Source organism: Andrena cerasifolii, chromosome 8 (assembly GCF_050908995.1).
Source record: "Andrena cerasifolii isolate SP2316 chromosome 8, iyAndCera1_principal, whole genome shotgun sequence".
Taxonomy (NCBI): domain Eukaryota; kingdom Metazoa; phylum Arthropoda; class Insecta; order Hymenoptera; family Andrenidae; genus Andrena; species Andrena cerasifolii.
The window spans coordinates 16,189,237-16,203,050 of NC_135125.1; the positions used below are offsets into that span (position 1 = coordinate 16,189,237).

A 13,814-nucleotide genomic window follows, 5' to 3' on the forward strand; every position below is an offset into this window, starting at 1 on the left:
GGGGCGCAGAGTGGGAGGTTCGTAATGGGGGAGTTACTATAATCTTGGGCGAATTAATTCATAGTAATGTGTTTATTGGTGTTAATGAAGCGAAGCTTAACTGACGAGGGAACTTTGCGAGGATGTAGGGGATTTCCTCCAGATTACAATGCAATTTTTGGTTTGCTGTCCAAATTCACTCTAAGGACGTGAAATTCACCCCTTAAATTCCGGCTGTTTAATTAAAAGAAGTAACCTTTGTCTTGAAACTTTTTTTCTATCTCTTACAGATTGCGAGTTACAAAATAAAATCAGAAAATAGCCGAATTTTCAGGGGTTAATTTCACCCTTTTCTAGTGAATTTGGGCAGCAAACAAAAATTTCGTAGCAATCAGGTGGAAATCCCCTACATAGTCACAAAGTTTCAGATTTTTTTGAATATCCGAGTTCGGGATCATCCCTTGTGAGAGTTCCTTTTCTTTGGAAGGGATTGGCGTGCAAGAGGCGTGCCACTTTATAGCCACAATATCTGCTTGTAGATAATTGCTTCTGAGGTGTACTGTGAACTGTAATATATATATATATAAACTCGAAGCTATTATTCGAGGGTAATGATTTAACGATCGTTGGGAGTGCGAATTATTAAATGCTCCTTTTCTCTGAGAAAAGATCGAGGTCGCAAGATGATAGAAGTTTAAACTTCTTAACTCGTCCCTTGTTAGTTTAAACGAAGACCCTAAGATTAGCGCAGTAAATCTAACGAAATCCCTAAAATTAGCAGAGTATGTAAATCTAACGAATACCCTCGCACTATCGTAATCGCGCGACGATAGAAGTTCAAGCTTCTTGGCCCGCCCCTCTTTCCCTTAAACATTATCCCGAAGAAAACGCCGTAAAGGGCGATATCGATGATCGAGTTCACATTTCGAAATTACCGTCACGCAGCCGCTATTATTGGCACGAGCGTTAAATGCAAAGGCTTCGGCGTAAATTGTGCGGCCGCAATAAAGAGCCTCGGAATTCCTTGATTGCGGTCGAGGCGGGAGAGGCACGCGCCGCGAATGGAATGCAATATACGTCTCCTCTGGTATTCGATTCATCAAGACATTTTCTCCATGCTTCGGCACTTTTTTTTGTTCACGCGATATTCGCCCTTACGATGCGAATACCGTGAGAAACCGCGATTAGAACGCGGACGACCTCGCGCGATCAAGAATGCCGTTCGAAAATTTAGGCGCCTTCGATATTAAGATTATTAAGCCACGTCGTCGATCGCATCTAAAGCCTATCGCGCAAATTAAACTTGTTATTCGCGTGTAAACTCCACGTGAATTCAACTGGAGGTATCTGGCGTCCAAGGCTTTCGATAGCGAAGGTTCGCGAAATTATTTCAACACCTCCGTTACAATTAACGAACATTACCAGGCTAATCGAAACGATCGCTCGGTTAGTGGAAGCTGATAACCCTCTGAGTAATCTACTTTGGCGCAGGACGATGACTATTAAAGTGTCCGATCTTGTAGATTATAGATCAAGCTCGAGGCTCGACATAATGAATCATTAATCAATATCCGAGTCTCTGTTTATCCGAGAAGCATGAATCAGTGCTTGTTTTAAGATACCTGTTATTAATTTCCTCTGCGCAAAATTCGTGTGGATTGTTTGCTCTTTTTCATAACATTCTGCTGCACGAAAATGGCACTGTTAGGTACTATAACTTGGGGCTGTTCTAAGGACCAAATAGGGGTTTGAAATGTTTGAATCGAGGCGCGTTTCTGCGCATACGCGCCGCACCGAATCGGCGGCAAAAGGCCACCGTACGAAATCTTCGTCCGTCCTCATCGCCCTGATCCTGCCAGTAGAAGACAGCGACGACAGGGTGGAGGACTATAAAGATGCAGGCGTAACACGCGCTAGGTCGTGATCGAGTAATTAAATCTTGTACGATCATCGATAAACTCAAAGGCACGATCGAGTCGTTCTTAAATTCGGAAACTATCGCTCGTGGGGTTTAAAATGCTGTTAACGATAGTTCCATTAATCTTACTAACGATTCTGAGTGGCAACTGGTGCACGGCTTGGCACGACCATCAGCAAAGCAATGAAGAAAGCGTGGACAAAACGGGGGTCCATACGATCCCGCTCGGTTCTGGGGCTACTTTCCATTGGAGGTATATTTTCAAAGACGGAATAATAAATAACGCTAAATATCGAAGACGGATCCGAAGGCGTTGAGTGTTTGCTTGAATATTTTTAGAGTTGATTTCATGAGCGAAATGATAGTCGCCGAAGTCCACTACATAGGCGCTGATAACACCTGGTTCGCCATCGGTTTCTCAGATTACGGGGAGCTAAAGCCTGCCGATTACTGTGTCCTGTGGGTGGATTGGCATCGTCAAGTTCAGTTACAGGTACATGGAACGTTTTCCGCAACCGATGTCAGTGGAACATTCGGTGGTTCAAGGATAGAGTCAGAAACTTTTCAAGTTTCTTCCCTACTTCTCACTTGTCGCATATTCTGCTAGATCGACCTCCTGCGACACAGCCCGCATGCGATTTGTTATACATTTTCTAATCGCAGGACGCGTGGGCGGACGAAGAAGGAAAGCTGAATCTAGACTCGCAACAGGATTGCGAAAGCTTCGCGTGGAGGAGGCGGGGAAACGTAACGAAGCTCACGTTCTCCAGAAAGTTCGACACCTGTGATGGGAATGACTATGTTATGGAGGTGAAAAGAACTTCTTAATAAACTTAATTCTTCGGTTGTACTTCTCTGATGCAGTGAACACTATCTGGGAGCTTTCAGAGGGGAACCACTCATTTGGTATGGCTGAAAGGACTCGGCCCACTGTCGGCCTTGGCTGGCTTGCAGATCTCCGATGCAGAAGCTTCTGGTATGTCGCGAACCGAACTGCTCAGGGTGCTGCATAAGAAGCCGTCGTTTCCCTCGAATGCCTGGCAACTGGAAATGCTGGCCCATCGAGTGAAGGTGCCGAACAAGGAAACTACTTACTGGTGCCGCGTGCAGAAGTTGCCACCTGTCTTGTCACAGAAGTGAGTCGAAGTTGGGAGGCTTCTTTGTAAATAATAAATTTCAATTTATTTACCCTTTGGTGTCCCTTCTAGGCATCACATTCTCCAGTTTGGTCCAGCCATCCAAACAGGAAACGAGCATTTGGTTCACCACATGGAAGTCTTCCACTGTGCTGGGCCTGCGGACCTCGAGATTCCTATGTACGATGGCCTCTGCGACGGAGCTGACAGACCAGAGAAAACTCAAGTTCGTTTCAGTTTTTAAAGCGGGACAGCTGGGGGATGGTTAAACTATTTAAAGTTGAACTCGACGGCGGATTTGAAGATTTCACGCCCCTAGGCTAAGTGCCTGCCACACTTTCACCGAAATATCATCAAATATTTTAATTTAAAAGAGGCGAGATGATTGAAAAATTTCAAAATTTATCATGGTAACTCACATATGAGTTATTGCTAATTCGATATTTGAAAAAGAAGTGATTTGATTTTAAAGTTGTGTCAAACTTCTGTGTTTAAACCTTTTCTAATTTCTTTCGTTCAAAATTTTCCGCTCCCCAAAATTTGTGGCTCCCCAAGTTATCGTTCCCCAAAATTTCCCGCTCCTCGAAATTTGCCGCTTCCAAAAAATCATTAGGTGATTATAAAAATTTATTTAAAGAATAAAATCCAGTCTGATTTCCTTTTTACAAAGCCCCCTGACCCCCTTCTGTGTGCGCCACTGAACTCCACTATCTCGTAACAGGCTCTCCTTAAAAATAATACTAATTTGTTATAAATCATTCTCCTAATTTCCCCCGTTTCTTTCAGATCTGCAAGAAGGTTTTAGCAGCATGGGCAATGGGAGCAGACGCGTTCGTGTACCCCGAAGAAGCTGGTCTGTCGATCGGTGGCCACGACTTCAACCCTTACGTGATGCTAGAGGTTCATTACAACAATCCCGAGCTGCAGGATGGTAGCATCGATTCCTCGGGAATTCGTTTCATCCTGACGAAAAGCCTGCGTAAATACGACGCTGGAGTAATCGAGCTCGGATTAGAGTACACTGATAAAATGGCGATTCCACCCCGACAAGTAGGGAATCAATGATACTAGACCGAAGAAGCTGACGCTCGCTAAACCTAATATTGCATTGGATTTTAGGAAGCGTTCGCTTTGTCAGCGCACTGCATACAAGAGTGCACAGGGGTTGGTCTCCCGCAACACGGCATCCACATCTTCGCGTCGCAGCTTCACACCCACCTGACAGGGATGAAAGTCATCACTCGTCACGTCAGGGACGGCGGGGAACTGCCTTTGTTGAACTACGACAACCATTACTCCACCCACTTCCAAGAAATCCGACTCCTACCGAAACACGTCACCATCTTGCCCGTAAAAAATTATTTCGCTGGTTACTTGAACGATTCCAGCGACACGGGGTGAACTCTTCTTAATTGCAGGGCGACTCGTTGATCACGACCTGCACCTACAACACGACGGCCAGGGAAAACGTCACTCTGGGTGGATTCGCTATTTCTGATGAAATGTGCGTCAACTATGTCCATTATTACCCTAACGCTCGATTAGAGGTACGTAATGACTCGTACGCTAGTTTGTAAGGAGCTCGTGCGGTGAGAATCATGTTCCGCAGGTCTGCAAGAGCGCTATAAGCGACGATGCGCTGAGGACTTACTTTCGGTACATGCGGGAGTGGGAGAATCAAGCGACTAGCATCGATAAGGGAATTTCAGCGAACTATAAGAGCATCGAGTGGACCAAAGTTCGCGTGCAAGCTCTGCGTGATCTCTACGAGGCAGCGCCATTAGGTTCTCATTTTAGCATGTTGTTATCTGAGAAACATTAGTATATGTTGCTGTGAAGTAGGGTAATTTAGAGGAAGTTGGAAGCGAAAGTAAGTGGCTGTTTAAGACCACCCTCAACTACCCCAATTTTGATTTTGCTAAATCACTGGGAGAGGGTGTACCCCTGTCCTATTCCAGATAATTAAGAAGTGGTCCTGAACGGCCAGTTGACTTTGCCTGGGCTGTAATTTGTGGTACTAAGTTGCAAACTGTGTTTTCCAATCAGGGATGCAATGCAACGGCTCGGATGGATCTCGACTTCCAGGACTTTGGGATAACATAGCGGCCACACCGGTGAAACTACCCCTATCTCCGCCAGCTAGGAACTGCCCAGATTCCTCTCTGAAGCAAGAAGTAAATGTTATTTAAATTCCTTTGTTTTTGTAACTGCATAATCCAATCTATTTTCAGGAATAAATTCAGTTAAAGATGAAAGTTAACGGATCGTAGGCGAGGTGTAGCAAAATGTAGACAACTGTAGTTATACTCCCATCCAAGCTCGAGATTACCTGCTCGCACGGTCGAGAATAAAATACTTGTAGTTGGACGTTACCGAACAGATTTTCGATCTATGTTCTCTCTTTATTATCTGCACTCCTTGGAAGTCGCCTAACAAGGATACAGTTCTCTAAAATAAAACAACAATTCTGATTACAGTACAGAAAATGCTTCAACGCAAAATACTTTCTACAAATAAAGAAAAGAAAGAAGTACCCTGGGCGGGCGCGGCGATAAACATTCCTAGCGGGAATAGTTTACAAGCCTCCCAGTATATTCATGCGTTTCGTGGGTCCTTTCTTTTTCTTTTGGCAGTACATCGTCTTGCTGCGGATAAGCCAGCCTGGTCGGATCTCGCGTAACAAATACTTGGCTCGTGTAGATTGGTAATTATAAAATGCGGAATAATGAGAGTAATAATAATTAATATTTCGTAATAATAATAATCGTTAATGCTAATAGCGAAAACTTTGTTTTTACATGTCTCGTGAATGTACAAAAGAGGGACGCATCTTACGCTAAATGCGATATAAAAATTAAAGATATCCAATATTTACGATATAATACACATGGGCGGGTTACACATACATACGCACACACGCTGAAACCACGCATACGATAGTCGTCTTCCTTTTTCGCTTTCAAGCATAAAGATCACTCCCGGAAAAGTACCTCGGCGTGATTCTCTCTCTCTTTCTCTCTCTCTCTCTCTCTCTCTCTCTCTCTCCCCCACCCCGATTTTTCCTTCCCTCTCGTTTCTCGTTTATTAATACTTGTACACGATTCCGTTTTTATCGAACACTCGTCAGCCTTGCCTTTCGACCTTGAGTACAGGAAAAAAGAAAAGAGAATAGCTCACAAACGTCCTAGCATGTAATATACGGGATTCTATAGAGTATTAAATTTGTACTGCCAAATGTGCTTTTTCCCTTTGCTCCACCCCTTTGAAGCATACGTTTCCGATAGAACAGTATACGAGCGCCGGCTTTATAGCCTGCCTTAGAGAGCAATCTTTTTAGGAGACACTACGAATACGGAAATACAGTGTTGATTAATAGTGTCACGCGGTAATAAAAATAGATAATTAGATATAGTAGTATTACGATGTAGGTACGCAGTAGACATAGAATGTAAACGGTTGTTTATTAGGAGCTTCTGAAATTTTCCATTATTCTACTGTGCAATGCTTCAAAGGGTCAACCGTGGTTCTCTGTTGAAGATATGAGAGAGAATCTTTCTCTTTGGTGCTCCATTAAGCTGTAGTTAGACTGTAGAACGATCGACGAAGAAATGAAACATAGCTGTCACGAATACTTTGAAGAATACTAGAATACTCTTTTTATGTCAGTAATAACTTGGCAGGGGAATGTATGCGTGTAATAAAATATGAGGCTTTAAAGCTGCAGATACAAAATATTGTCAACCGTGTGCTACATTCGGAGCTTTGAAACAAACAAACTGTTAGCTAAGTCGAGAAATGTTAATTCAACTCTTAATTTCAAAATAAACTTGACCACCACTGTAGTGAAGAAAAAACTTATATTTGGAAAGTAAATGTTCAAAGTACTGGAATTAAATTAGCTGCCGAGAATATGAATTGGGTCAACCTTGGTAGTGTGAATGAGCAGGGACGAGTCTAATTACAGCTTAAATATCAGAAACTTGTTCTTCCATTGCTTCTCAAATATTCTTTACAAAAATTCAAGATCTAATATATATTCGAAAACATTCTTATAAAGAATAGAATTGGCTGCAAAATTGGCGAGAAACGCGATTTCCTTAAAAAAAAGAATACGAACATCCAGTGGCAAATGGAATATAGCCAGTATACTTTGCGTTACTATTAAGCTTCAATTTGCACATCTTGAGGAACGTGCTTCCTGAAATCTTCCGTAGGAATACTTTAGGAACGTGATTCTCTCGAATACGCGTGGACACTTCTCGCGGATATGTCGAAGGGTGTCGTCACCGTTATCGTGTAAAAAAATTTTAGACTCTGCTAGGAACACGCCCCATTGGAAAAAATACTTATTTTCTAAAGCGTGGATACATAGCGAACCCGGACTTGCTCTTCGCGTCTCTCTCATGGAACAAATTTTTCCTTCAAAAATCGTTTTGTAGTAAACGTTTCGCGCGTGCTCGCGAACGAGGATCGTGGCTAGGACTTCGCGATAATACGAGTATAAAATATATATTACGGAGCTTGGAACGTGATTAGGTTCGGCTCCAAGTCCATTTCGCTACGTTATACGTATGCGTGCCGATGCAAGAGGAGAGTTCGATCGATCTGGGTCTCGTCGAAGCCTGTCTACTACTTAATGCGTCTAATTCAGCGTTGTATAAACGATACGTCACAAAACTAGTAAAATATATTATAAAAAATCGTCAAATTTTACACCACAGCGTTAGTTGCCGCCAGTTCCATCGGGCTCTCGTTGAGCCGAGCACGCGGAACGAAGGCAACTGTCGCCGCGGCGCGTATCAACAAGAACCTCTCGACTAGAGTGACTGATTGTTCTGTTGCATTTGTCTCTGCAAGAAACAGTACAGTATACCGGCCTGCGCCATCACGTCCACGGTACCCGCGGCCAACGGGTCTCGACTTTTCGCGTCGGATCGCGAGTTCGTCCCGGGTCGCAGGAGCGTCGGCCCGAACACCGTCGCCAAATTGTGCAGGGACATCTTGTTTTGGGTCTCGTGCTTGTTAACGCGTATCAAATGGGCGAGCAGAAAATCGATGACAGCCCTGTTCACGGCTGGCAGGCTCTCGTAGACGCTCCTCAGGGCCTTAGCTTTCGACAACTCGCTAGTTTGAAAAGCTTCCAAGAATGATGGGTAAAGAGCGTCGGTGAAAAGAGCCTCGGGCATTTCTCGAAGATACAGCTTTAGGACTCCCGTTACGGAGTGAACATCCACCTGTGAAAGGAAAGAAAGGTCGAACCGGTGAAGAGAGATATTCCTTGGAACCGCGCGCTTTTAGCTAATGATGCTGCTATAGCTACCTCTTTCAGTAGTTGCTCAGCTTCGTAAGAATTACTCTCGAACGATTTACGCAACTTCGTTAAGTCCGAAGCAGAGCCTGACACGCGATACAAGCCCACTTCTCCGACACCTCGCCTCTCCACTTCCCTCACGCAGGCTGTTATGATAAAAGGAACGTCGCGCTTCTCACGCCTATAAAGCAATCGTGCGTGTAACTAATTATTGCTATTTGCGAACGGATATAACTGCGTCTTGCGTAAAATCGTGAAACGTACTTGCACACTTGTTGGATCTTTGCTCCGAATAAGCCTTGAGGCTTGGCGGATGGTACCCGCCTCAGTGTCACTTCACTTGGAACGAAACGCAGAGCTACGTCCAGAGTAGCTGGTCCTAAATTTAAGGATCTCTCTACTTGATCGGACTGTAGCCAAGATCGGCTCAGTCTTTGTATGCATTTGCCTCGCAACACCGAGCGCGCTCCGCACTCCTCGTACAGCAAGATTCTAACGTTCTGGCTTCCCTCCAATTCGACAACAAACGTTTCACCTGCAATAGGAAGCGAAGTTAAGAGGGAGTGGTTTTAAAGTATCTAAAAGATGAATTAATGGTTACCCCATGTTGGAGCTTGGCCTCTTGCGATCCGACTTCTCGCTCGTTTGAAGTAATGTCCGTAACTATCAACCTCCACGATAATGTAAAGATCTCCTACTCTATCTAAACCTGGCGGTGTTAGACCAAGCAGAGTCAAATGAAGATCGCCCAGTAATAAGCTTTCATCGCGACCCGATCTTAGCAAATAGCTACCCATATCTGTTTGGAGATAAGTACGACAGGCTGTGACCCATGCCTGTAATTCGTACATTGACAAAGGTAATGGTCCTGGAGGTTGTCCCCCCTGAAAATCGAAGAGAGCAAACTTACAAACATCTTCTCGCTTCGCTCGTTATTCAAGTATTCTCATGAATACACTGTTACTTGAATCCTCGTGTTCGATTAAAAAAAAAAAAGGATATTAAGCATCTTTACGTTATTTATTTATTCTTAAGCTGTGGATTACGCACCTTTCGGTTATCTAGGTACATATGGGAACGCATTACCTGTTGCAATGCCTCCACCGCTTCAACCCACTGAGAACGTTCAAATTCGCTGGAGAGGAAGAACGTGTACGAGTTTTGCACTCGATGCTGACTTTTGTGCGCCACGCGCAATACTAAATTCGGCGAGGCTAATACTAGCTGAGCCTCGAGCTCGGCGAGCTTCTTCCTATTTTTTTCTGAACCTCTACCACCAAGCCTAATTCGCTTCTCGTCGTTCCGTTCCTCCCATAAAATCTGATCGCGCACAGTGCACGCCTGTGACCTAAATGTGGAGACGATTGAGAACAGAAGTAGAGGTTGCGCGTTGCGAGAAATAAGATGGGAAATGAAATACGCCCGGCGCGTGTACCTCAGAGCTACAACGTTGGCTGGACTGGTCTCGCGTGGCTCAACGCAATCTTCTGTTACTAAAGCTTCCGCCACTGGCACGTACCACTTCAACTCAAATGTAAACTTGTCCCTGCCAGAGGCTTTGTACTTCGCGCAGGCGATCACGTCGTTAAAGAGGAAAAGATGTCTCAGCTTTCTGTGGCCGTCAGACAGCTCCACCACAAACGAGTTTTTCACTAATCTTCGCTGCGCTCTATCATGACTCTGAAAGGAAAACTGATTTTCTTTCACACATGCTACGATACACTGGGCACTATCCTGGCTATTATTAACACTTCTTCTCACCGGAAACATTGATTTCGTTTGTATAATGTTGAACTCGTCTAGAAAGTTTCTAGTCATAGCAAGAGCTTCTGAAAGTGGTGCATGATCTGCATGATTCACTGGCGTGTGCTTAAGGAGATCCTACAATAAATGGAAGAAGAATTATCAATGCGATCTGCGAGATAAGATAAAGCTCGTTGAGTTAGTATATTTCCACATGATTTTATCGACTTGTCCAATCAGCACTGGTTCGCCAAGAAGTACGCTCACGTGTTTACACATATTCTTACGTATCAATATTTCAGAGAAGGTAAATGGTTACTTACGTGCAAAACCAATGCATTCTTTTGTACTCGAGCGACTGGTTTGTGCAAGAGATCTTCGAGAGATAAACCGGGACCTTTGGGGAACCCTCTGAGTCTTATGTCCCTTGTAATTTCGCCGAATTGAGTGGAATGTGCGGAACACCTTCGCACGGTGTCAGTAGCGCGAGCATAATTGTGCAAAAAAGCTCCGTATAGTCCGATATTGCTGGCCATTACCTACAATTAATGTAACGGGAATCAGAACGCGTGACAGACTCTCTATTTCTTTCACGCTCGATTCTCACCTTGAATTGTTCACCAATGTTAGTTTTACTATCCCACTTTTCTAGCTTCTTTCTTAGCCCGTCCAAAAACGTTTGATGCAGCGCGTGCAATTCCGGGATCTTATAAAACATTGTGCCAAATTCATCCTCGGAGATGACCGGTTGGGACGTTGTCAGTGTCGCTCTGATAGCTTTCATGTACTGGAAGAAAACGGTTTTACTAGGACCGGTGAAATTCACGCGATTTTACTTGAAACGGTAAAACAAGACTACATACTTGTAGCATTACGTTTAGACATTCGACATATATAGTTTCACTTTCTACTACCGAGTTTACAATACATTTAATCATAGACGTTCTATCGTCCTCACGGTCTTTACTTTTCTCTTGTCGGCGCGGTGTAGTTGGCGTCGGCGACTCTAAGCTCCCTTCGCTTAAACTCAAAGGTTCCGCGTCGCTACTACCCGTTTCATTGTCTGTACTAAGAGCGCGCAGCAAAATCGGCGGCGCGGGACTCGCACCCTCTTCGTCCTCGCTATCCATTGCGGCTCTGTGCCTGGAAATATTAAACAGCCTTATTAAAGAGAAATCGCGGCCCAGTTGCGTAGGATCGTGTGATTTACTGCAAGCAGACAACTTACTGTATAAAATAGTCAATGTTGACATAGTTACTCTGGTTCCCTGGCGAGTCTGGAAGGGAAGGTGGCCTCCTTGGTGGCGCTCTGTTGCCATTATTGTTTCCAACAGGCGGAACACGAGCATCGATATATACATATTCTCCTGTCTGATCTAAAGCTACGGAATCGTAGTAAGGTTCTTCTTCCGACGCTTCTGCATCACCATCTTCCGCATCTTCATTAATCGCATTTTCCAAATCTGTTTGTTAAGCACGAGCATAAATGGGATTGAATACAGTGATCAGAATAACGTAGAATGAGTACAACACCTTTCTCATCCTCTTCTTTGAGAGACTCCTCATTTTTGTCTTTCTTTGAACTCCCGGTTACTTCGATTACAGTAACGTAGTTACTTGGCACATCCGGGTCGCTGTTTCTTCTAAGCTCAGGCACTTTGTCGGGACTCTTAGGTATTTCGCTCTTGGGCCTTTTGCTAGTGTTAAGAGTGGAGCTCAATTCGGAAACGCACTTGTCCTGAAACTTACTTATATCTTCGCGCGCAGGCAAAGGAGGAGCCGACGGTTCCACGTGTTGGGCGTGCGAAGCATTTGTGGGATCGGGCAAACTGTTTTCCGTCGTTTGAGAACTGTGCTGATTCTGCGATGCTGCGAGCTGCTGCTTCTCAGGACTTGTCGTGCTATTACTATTGTTTGCCAATTGTTTGTGACGCTCGACGTCTGCTAATAATCTTTCTAAGTATTCCACGTAGAATTCTTCTTTCTCAAGCTCTTCTTTCAAAGCTGTTACCTATAAGTACAATATTTTCTCACTGTTCATCAAGAACCTGTGACTTTGTATATTTGTTTCTCAGTCAAATGCATCGGCAAAAGTAAATGTAATATAAACACATGTTTTGGGTCATGATAACAGAATTCAGATAAGCAGGCGATGATTCAGTAACAGTGAATCAGGCAAGGAACTTTGTTGACAAGAATTAATATTCTTAGTATAATAGTTTGATCAGTGTATTTAACGATTTAATTTCTCTTTAAACAATACATACAGTACAATTAAAGTAAACTACACAGAACTCTCTGCTGCACTTAAATACACTTCAAATTCCCATCTTGTAATTAATGTGATGACTCATGAAATAAAATTCTCATTTCCTCATGAACAAGGAAAGTTTTTGCATACAGTAGGAAGCTGACAGTTAAATTCTTGAAAAGACCATTCGCCTTAATTCACAATAAGGAAAGTACGTTTCAATTAATTACTTAAAATCAGCAGCTAAACAGGAATAATAAGTGCCCCATTTATGCATCAGAAATTTAATACTCCCACTTATAGCCCTCTTCAAATACACTGACCTATTGCCCAATCCGACCTCACGAGCAGTTGCATTTCCCATTAACATAATAAGATTCAGTCATACTACGGCGACCCAATGAGTCATAGCTTAAACTTCGTATTAACTCAGTTTCCCCTCGACCCAAGTATTCCCTGAATTGATCAACCAGATTCGTATAAAGTAGGCAGCTTCTTGCACGAGGGGCACCTTTAAACCAATTAAGCTCCCCCCAGTGCGAAGACCCATGTAGTTGTACGGCGATGTTCCCTGATAATCGTTCTCCAACCAGGTTGCGCAACATTAATTCATCGTGCGGCAGGGCGCAGTTGGCCCCCGGTGTTCGGGTCACACAAGCACTATCTCTAATCACAGGATGTTACCTTCTGTTTATGCTTGACCAAGTTGGCTCTGACGTCCTCTTCCCAGGCCGCCGGCAAGGCGCTGTCCGGGAATCTTTGTACCCAGACACGCTGGAAATCGCCGAAAACGCTCATCACTTTTCTCCAGACCGTCGTTAGGAAGAACTCCTCGGGGACGGCGTTGACTCCCAGCACGGTTCAGGCCGCTGTGTACATTGCACGGGCGCGGCGGTCGCGGCTCTCGCCCGAATTCGCCCGATTACGATCTCGTTCCGAGGCAGAGAATCCACTGAGACGTGCTGGCCTACGTAACGAGGCATAAGTCGTTCTTTTTGCCCGCGAACGATCCTCGTTCCCTTCGCACACAGTAGCGTGAGACCTCGTAGCCGATGAATCCACGGGACGAGCGTCACACAGCCGCTGTCATCTTGTCGACATCTCCTGCGTAGCTCACGACGATCCGATCCCCATGCCCTCTCCTATCATTTTGACGCCTCCGCTATACCGCGTTCACGGACACTGCCCCTTCCCCTTCCCCCTCCTCCGGCGGTTTGGTCGGCAGCAGGTGCGCTTCACGGATGATACTCTGCTCTCCTCGCGCTTACGCAAAATAGAAATTCGTCTAGGGCTTGCGAAACCGGCCGACAAAATGCTGCCTCTTACTTCTGACAGATATAATTTACGCTCACCTTGGTGATCGCGAGTTCGGCTGCGCCCGATCCGAACGTTAGACAGGGATTAGGGCGAGGGACGTTGGATATTTGTTTGTCGCTGAGGATGTTGCGTGTAACGCAACGATGTATGACCATGTTT

At 44.5% G+C, this 13,814-nt stretch overlaps 2 protein-coding genes across 9 annotated transcripts; one reads left to right on the forward strand and one right to left on the reverse strand.

Annotated features, from left to right (window-relative positions):
• The first annotated feature begins 1,358 nt into the window (after window positions 1–1,358).
• Tbh (tyramine beta hydroxylase) lies at window positions 1,359–5,556 on the forward strand. 3 transcript variants are annotated; one of them, XM_076819021.1, is made up of 11 exons: window positions 1,359–2,150; window positions 2,237–2,390; window positions 2,561–2,707; window positions 2,786–3,033; window positions 3,106–3,259; window positions 3,820–4,083; window positions 4,153–4,383; window positions 4,452–4,580; window positions 4,643–4,817; window positions 5,080–5,207; window positions 5,265–5,556. In XM_076819021.1, exons 1-11 carry the CDS (start codon window positions 1,996–1,998, stop codon window positions 5,268–5,270), a joined length of 1,791 nt encoding a protein of 596 aa, XP_076675136.1. In that variant the 5' UTR covers window positions 1,359–1,995; the 3' UTR covers window positions 5,271–5,556. The 3 variants fall into 3 exon arrangements, with proteins under 3 accessions (XP_076675136.1, XP_076675134.1, XP_076675135.1); XM_076819019.1 differs by having other exon boundaries at window positions 5,304–5,556; XM_076819020.1 differs by having other exon boundaries at window positions 5,080–5,556.
• On the reverse strand, window positions 5,396–13,812 carry Rhogap1a (Rho GTPase activating protein at 1A). 6 transcript variants are annotated; one of them, XR_013086319.1, is made up of 14 exons: window positions 13,023–13,809; window positions 11,621–12,098; window positions 11,316–11,550; window positions 10,951–11,230; window positions 10,695–10,874; window positions 10,411–10,626; window positions 10,106–10,225; window positions 9,780–10,036; window positions 9,395–9,692; window positions 8,946–9,228; window positions 8,609–8,879; window positions 8,354–8,525; window positions 6,085–8,267; window positions 5,396–6,049 (listed from the first exon to the last, which is right to left on the reverse strand). XR_013086319.1 is itself a non-coding variant. In XM_076818987.1 (13 exons), exons 1-13 carry the CDS (start codon window positions 13,134–13,136, stop codon window positions 7,851–7,853), a joined length of 3,297 nt encoding a protein of 1,098 aa, XP_076675102.1. In that variant the 5' UTR covers window positions 13,137–13,812; the 3' UTR covers window positions 5,396–7,850. The 6 variants fall into 6 exon arrangements, 5 of the variants coding, with proteins under 5 accessions (XP_076675102.1, XP_076675100.1, XP_076675103.1 ...); XM_076818987.1 differs by having other exon boundaries at window positions 5,396–8,267; window positions 11,316–11,526; window positions 13,023–13,812; XM_076818985.1 differs by having other exon boundaries at window positions 5,396–8,267.
• Window positions 13,813–13,814: the final 2 nt, after the last annotated feature.

What these genes read in the sequence shown, in the direction of transcription:
- Tbh (XM_076819019.1), top strand. Translation starts at nt 1,996, where the DNA reads ATGCTGTTAACGATAGTTCCATTAATCTTACTAACGATTCTGAGTGGC. An exon ending in GGAATGACTATGTTATGGAG is followed by an intron (nt 2,708 to 2,785) that starts GTGAAAAGAACT and finishes GGGAGCTTTCAG; the next exon opens with AGGGGAACCACTCATTTGGT. An exon ending in ATTCCTCTCTGAAGCAAGAA is followed by an intron (nt 5,208 to 5,303) that starts GTAAATGTTATT and finishes AACGGATCGTAG; the next exon opens with GCGAGGTGTAGCAAAATGTA.
- Rhogap1a (XM_076818985.1), bottom strand. Translation starts at nt 13,136, where the DNA reads ATGAGCGTTTTCGGCGATTTCCAGCGTGTCTGGGTACAAAGATTCCCG. An exon ending in AAGATCCAACAAGTGTGCAA is followed by an intron (nt 8,526 to 8,608) that starts GTACGTTTCACG and finishes ATTGCTTTATAG; the next exon opens with GCGTGAGAAGCGCGACGTTC. An exon ending in CTGAGCAACTACTGAAAGAG is followed by an intron (nt 8,268 to 8,353) that starts GTAGCTATAGCA and finishes TTCCTTTCACAG; the next exon opens with GTGGATGTTCACTCCGTAAC.